The sequence below is a fragment of the Notamacropus eugenii genome, chromosome 5, assembly GCF_028372415.1.
Source record: "Notamacropus eugenii isolate mMacEug1 chromosome 5, mMacEug1.pri_v2, whole genome shotgun sequence".
Taxonomy (NCBI): Eukaryota; Metazoa; Chordata; class Mammalia; order Diprotodontia; family Macropodidae; genus Notamacropus; species Notamacropus eugenii.
The window spans coordinates 110,112,747-110,119,683 of record NC_092876.1 but is presented as its reverse complement, the minus strand read 5'-3'; the positions used below and the strand labels follow the sequence as shown (position 1 = coordinate 110,119,683).

Sequence of the window (6,937 nt, the reverse complement as noted above, 5' to 3'; positions counted from 1 at the left end):
CAATCTTTTTATTTTTAAAGGATTTCTTATTTCCATTCCCACAGAAGCTATCCAAAAAACCTTCCCTTTCTTTCTCAAAGCAATATGCTCCTGGGGCAGCGAGATGGTGCAGTGAATAGAGCCATGGCCTTGGAGTCAGGAGGATCTGAGTTCAAATCACATCTCAAGACACTTGACACTTACTAGCTGTGTGACCTTGGGCACAAGTCATCCCTTAACCCCAATTCCCCTTCCAAAAAGAAAATAATATGCTTCTTTTCCTTCCACTCACCCTGCCCCCACCTCAGCTGAAGACCTTGCCTCTTATTTTCTTGAAAAAAACTGAGGTCATCTCATGCGAGCTACACCTTCTCATATCCTTTTCATCTTAAAACAGCTTGACATCTCCCTGCCTCCCTTCCTTCACCTTTAACAGTGAGGTGGCCCTTCCCTTTGCCAAGACCTATCCCTCTGCATATGTGCTTGATGCCCTCCCCTCCTATCTTTTCCTGCTCACTGCATCATTAATCACCCCCCACTCTCTGGAACCTTCAACCTCTCCCATTATGGAGTGGAGGCCTAGGCAGGGAGTTTGCAGTTAGAAGAGCAGGCCTTTCCTCTCTGTGTTTCTGGTGACACTACTTTGTTCTAGTTTGCCTCCTACCTCTCTACAGCTTAATCTTTTTTGTTAGCTCAGCATGTTAGGAGTTCCTTGTCTATCTGTTCTATATAGTTGACACTGAGGCATTTACAGAGAGATAAGTCATTCAGTAGCTAACGATTCTTTTATTCTTAAGGACAGCTTAAGAGAAAGCATTTAGCACAACCAATCTCAGTTCATAAAATCTCTTTATTCAGTTACTAGATACAATTCCATAATTTAATTCTCTACGAACTGATACACCCAATGACCAATGACTTACTATTACATCTCCAAATGCATCTAAATCACTGCATTCTTTATAGTCAATTGTAATCATTTACATATTCTGTGATCCTTTAAACTTAATTTTACAAGGATTTCAAACTGCTTGTAGATTATGATATGTCTTCTATCAGAGTATCTATGAGGAACAAAAAGGAATCTAACTGCTTGATTTTATATATTCATTCAGAAGGTGGCAAGCTTGTGATAAAAATTAGAAGTGAATGTTCACAGGCAGTAATTTTTCATGTGTAATTATTTTCAAAAGTTCAGTTTACAGGGTAACTTTTATATCTGTGAGATTACTTGTATATGCAGCTTTATGCGTTCAAGTATTTTGCATGATGTCTGATGTGATCATTCATAAAAGTTGCTATGAAGTAGTAGTTATGATCATATCCCTGGAAAAGAAGACGTATACAGATATCACTAAGACATAATTCATATGCAAAGTAATATTAAGGACTAAAAAATTACCCAGTTTGTTTTCCTGAAAGACATTCATAATAAAAAATAAAAGGATTTCTATATAGACACTTGGAAGTTTTCATTCTGTATTTAAACCACAATGTACTTTGTAATATTTTAAACTAAAAAAAAAAATGAGGGAAAAAATTAGCATTCCACAGAGACTGGCTTATATCATCATTTCATTGTGCTAAAAGAAGATATCAGTACATTAATGAAGTTTAATATCCTGTGTGGAATAGAGATGTTGCTGGCATTCCCAAGAACCATGACATCATTCAGTGGAGATTAATAAACAAAGAGAAGAAAGAAGTTGAATTTCAAGCTGGACAAGGGGGACACCAATCAATAATGAAGTGAGTCTCAAATCATAAATATGCATATAGAAAACAAAAATTTGGAGAAAACAGTCACAGCCATGCAAATAATATCTTTTCCTAGACAGCAAAAGTATCTTAGATCTATAATTCTGGGGACAATTTTCAAGCCTCATAATTTTCCAGTGATGTTGAAATATAGATACAAAGCAAATAGGTATTAGTCAGACTTACTTAATAGATACTGGCAAGGACTAAATAAATATTTGAGCCCAAACAATATAATCACTTACCTACCACATTTCATTAAAATTTCATTAAAATATATGATATACACAACTGAGGTTGGCCTCAAAGCAGAGATATGAGAAGACACCTTCCCTGTTCCTTTGCAGAGGTCGGGGGGGGGGGGGGGGGGGGGGGAATATAACATCACACTTGCATATATTAATTGGCTTTGTAGAAATTTATGACACATTTATTTCAAAAAGTCAGGCAGATTAAATTTAAGGGATTTACCCTGATACACTCTGGCAACATATCAAATGTCCGTCCAAAGTCTATCAACATGAAACTGGCAGACAAATGCAAAAGTCAAGAAGAGACTTTACTTTGTCCAATTAAAGCCATCAAGATAAATGTGAGGGAAAAAAACAGCACAGATGTGGGAGGGGGAAAAAGGCACTAAGAACAAATAACATTCTAGGGAAATTTCACTATCTACACCTTGAATATAGGGCTTTATAGGAAATATGTTCAGTTACAAACTTGAACAAGGAACTTCTCAAAGGTTTGCTAGAAATGAAATGACTTTCTGGGGTTCCACGATGATACAGGGGGTCATACTCCCTCATTGTTAAAGGAAGTTAAAGGAAATTTAGGAAGGCTTTTCCAGTTTTTGGCTTAATGCTAGCTTCTATTCAGCAGCAGAAATCTGATGAGAAAAAGTGGGAGAGTAGACACTTTAAGAGCCCACTAAACTAACCATATAGAAAAACAAACAAACAAAAATACCTCCTGTGCTTTAGAGTCTGACCGAAGATGAGTCGGTCCATTTTCTGACTCTTGTACTATGCTGTAAATTAATGGGAACTAGTAATTAAGAAATACTTCTAGATGAAAGTTATGGAACTCAAAAGCACTCCATCTACTCTTTTCTCCAGACTACACATGGAAATGAATATGACAAAACTGTTACCTCATTAGGACCAAACCCTGGACTGTTTGGTTTCATTTTTGCATCTCGGCAAAAAGAAAAACCTTTTTCTAGGTCACAACTGATTGGAAGGATATAAAGTTGAAAGAAAGAAACACAACATATGGGAGAAAGATGACTAGATAAGGAAAAAAAAGATTCTGGAGAAAATTCAAAGGTAACTATTTAAGCTTCTCAGTTTTCCAAGGCAGTGGGATATTCTGTTATAACAGAAAGAGCACAAGACAGAGGCAAAAGAGGAGACAAATCCTGTCTCTAAAAACTTATTGGCTGTGTCATGGGCAAGTCCTTTAACTTCCCTGAGCCTCAGTTTTCTTATCTGTAGAATGGCAAAAACAATACCTGTAATGCCTTCTTCACAGGGGTGAAGAATTTTGCAAATCTGAAGATACAATATAAATGTGAATGTTTTTTCTTTTGCAGAATGGCAGCATGTGTTACCTATCAGTCACTCAACAAGTATACATATGGTATGCCCTTTCTGGGCACCAGACCGGACACTATCTGGCTTTCTCGAACTCAAAGGGTACATTCTGTGTAGTAAGAGACTGTGTTAAGAGGAATCGTGTAACCCTCTAACGCTTGGCCAGCCAACCGCTCCGTGCTTCCTCTTCAATTGTCTCTGCTCCCTACAAAGAAGGATGAAAGGAGCCTATTTCAAGATGTGTGCAAGTCCAGGTTTACTTCTCCCTTGTTAGTTAAAGACATCTTTTTCTCCCTGCCTATTAAACAAGTAAGTTTAGGAGGAGCAAGAACACTTAAAGAATCATGTTCCTTTGCATGTGGCCCATCTTACTGACACAAGGGAAGGGGCAGGACATGATTTTCCATCTCTTGCCTTGGGAACAAAAAACAATCAAATCAGAACTATCATTCCTGGAAAGGACTTGTCAATCAATTGCCCTGTGACTCCATTTACCATTCCCGTGACTTCCATGAACAAAATGCTCTTTCAAGGTCATCACTCCCCTCTACATGTTGCCTTTCCCAGTTCCTGAGAGCATGAACTGTCTTGCCTTTTGTAATTCTTTCCTCCAGTGCTTGGTAAGTAAGCATTTAGTAAATCCTTATGTAAATCCTTATACTTTGTTTAATGTGAGATTCCTCTCTGGCTCAATCTGTGTGTCCACCTATCCCTCACCTCTCACCATCAAATAAATGGTCCTTTTTATTCAATCTGCTTCCCTGGAGCAGTTGCATTTTTTCTCATGTGAATGAGCCCTGCTTTCTGCAATCTGCACTTTCATTTTCCTTGGGCTATTTCTATTCTTCTCCAGACCATCGCTAAGTCATTATATAAAGAGGGGCACATGTGTCCTTCTACATCTTTGAGAACTTGCAAAGTTAAGATTTCAATGGAAAGCTACTAATCATAGACAGATGGACCTGAATGAAGGAAACAGATATGCTTGCAGGGCAAAGCATTCTAAAAAAGGTATGGATTTTAAACCTTGCTGTAATCAGGATCAGCATCTTACCCTACAATTCAGTATACATTCAACTGAATTTTATAGGCACTTAGTGGTAGAGGGTTAATACCTGTGACTCCTAATGGAAATAATCTAAGAAAATTCTCCATGCTACCTGAGAATTTCAAAATTCAAAGGAAATAATCACACTTCCATACAATATTATTCTCACTAATATTGCTGCTTGTAGAGTCAAAAATCTACCTCTCTGGAAAAAAAAAAGTACATATCTGACATGAGGAACTAAGAAAGATTAATTTAAGGAACTAAAACATAAAACATATTAGTGACACATCCTGAAAAGCAGAGGATGGTTAAGTCAGTCAATAAACATTTTAAAGTACCTACTATGTGTCAGAAATTGTGCTAAGTGATAGGCATAAAAAATAAATAAAAGACAATCCGTTTCTCAAAGAACTACCAGTTTAATGGATAAATGGCATGCAAACAATGATGTACAAATATGAGAGATACAGGATAAATTAGAGATAATTACCAGACAGAAGGTACTAGTGTTAAGGGGAACCAGAAAAGGGGTCTTGTAGAAGGTGGGGTTTTACCTGGGTCTTGAAGGAAGCCAGGGAATGGAGATGAAGGGACCAAGTTATAAAACGCTTTTTGAAAAACAAACAAAGGGCTTTATGTTTGATCCTAGATGTGATAAGGAGCAACTGAAATTTACTGATTAAGAGGGATACGTGGCCAGTCAAGCCCATTAGGAAGATCACTTTGACAGATAAGTGGAGAATGGACTGGAGTAGACAGTATCAAGCAGATACCAACCTGTAGGTAGGAGTTTAGGGGTGAGATGAGAAGAGTCTGCACTAAGGTGTAGCAGTGTCAGAGGAGAGAAGGGGACATGTGCGTGAGAGGTAAAGAGGGCAAAATCAACAGGCTTTGTCAAAACATGAGATGTGAGGAATAAGAGTGTAATCAAGGATGACACCCAGGTTGTGAGTCTGAGTGAGAAGGAAGTTGGTGGTACTCCCAACACTAAAAGGGGAGTTAGGAAGAAGGAAGCATTTGGGGGAAAAGTTAATGAGTTCAGACTTAGACATACTGAGTTGAAGATGTCTAAGATCAAGGTCGAGATGTCCAACAGGCAGCTGAGATGTAAGACTGGAGAAGGACATTTGAGAATCATTAGCATGAGGATGTTCATTGAACCCACAGGAGCTAATGAGATAAGTGCAATCCTATAAAAGAACAAGACATGTTGGGCCAGAGTGCTGGGGGATGCCTATGCTTACTGAGCATGACGTGGATGAAGTTCCAGCAAAGTATATTGAGGAGTGATCAGCCAGGTAGAAGAATAGGGAAAAAGCAGTATCACAAAAACCTAGGGAGAAGAGGATCAAGGAGAAGAGGGCAGTTCAGTGTCAAAGGCTGCAGAGGTCAAGGACAATGATGACTGAGAAAAGGTTAGAAGATTTCATGGTTAAGGGATTGTAAAGAGAAAGATTTAAGTGTGTCTTGTTTTACTCGTTTTAAGTTCAGGTTGTAAAGGGGAAGAAGAAAAAGTTGGGAGAAGTCCTGGTGACTTTGCTGCCTATCTTATTTTGCCTCTTAGTAAATTCCTTACCTAGTGAGACTATTCTATATCTATAAAATGGCTGTAATGAGGCTGCTTGTGTTCTGTGTCATTAAGGGGGCAGTGCCTTCCTCTTCCCCCACAATACACTTGAAAAGAAAAGTCTTTGACAGCAAAGTTCTATTTGAAGCTAAGCTTTAAAAAAGAATCACATGCTTTTTCCTTCACTCAGTTCTCAAAGTAGGATCAGTATTCTAGGTACTATAGTGGATGATGGCACTGAAAGGCAATGTTTTCCTTCATCTAAAAACCCCTAAGAATTCAGAACCGAACCACGGATTAAGTCTTCAAGAAGGGTCTTCATGGAAAGCGAAGAAAAAGACTGCTTGTGTTTCTCACTTATAGATCTCTCCACTAAAGTCTTATTCTGATGTCTCTTCTGGGAGCAGAAGTAACCTAGGGCTCTCCAAGGCTATGCTAGTGGAATGCAAGCTCTGGCAGGTGCTACTGAACCAGAAATGCCTAAAAATTAAGGCCGTAAGTGATGGACCCATCATCTGAAGATGGTCTCATCAACGTTTGGACTCATCACACTACTGGAATATTTTTATCCACTCTAACCCTCAAAGATCATCTATTTGGCTGTCAAGGGGTTTTGATCCACACTAAGAAGAGGGCCTTCTGACAAAGAGATGCAGTGAAGGGGGATGCCTGAGTTCTGAAGAGGGACACACGGACAAAATCAGAGATCTTGGAGGTGTAATTAAGATAGCTGCCCATACTGGTAGAAATAGCCTTTGATTTCTGGACCTATACCTAGAAGTATCTTGGGCACCAGTGAAAACTGCCAATTCCTCCTTCCTAAAGCTTCTAAAGACAGGACATGGTTGATGGCAATTGCCTCACTCCTTGGTTATTGAATTTCCTTTCTAAACCCACTCTGTGTAACTTCAACAACTGAAAGACAATAGGTCCCAGGCCCTGTCCTATGGCACTTTTCCAGTTTTTAGAATCCTGGATTCCAGTCCTTGT

General features: G+C 38.8%; 1 protein-coding gene across 4 annotated transcripts in view; it reads right to left on the bottom strand.

Annotated features, from left to right (window-relative positions):
• Positions 1-811: 811 nt before the first annotated feature.
• The window catches only part of ESD (esterase D), a 36,254-nt gene continuing 30,128 nt past the window's right edge, over positions 812-6,937 (bottom strand). For all 4 annotated transcript variants that reach the window (XM_072610579.1, XM_072610576.1, XM_072610578.1 and 1 more), the window contains one exon: positions 812-1,305. In XM_072610579.1, the coding sequence (XP_072466680.1) occupies positions 1,225-1,305 (81 nt within the window). In that variant the 3' untranslated portion in view covers positions 812-1,224. The remainder of the gene's footprint in view (positions 1,306-6,937) is intronic.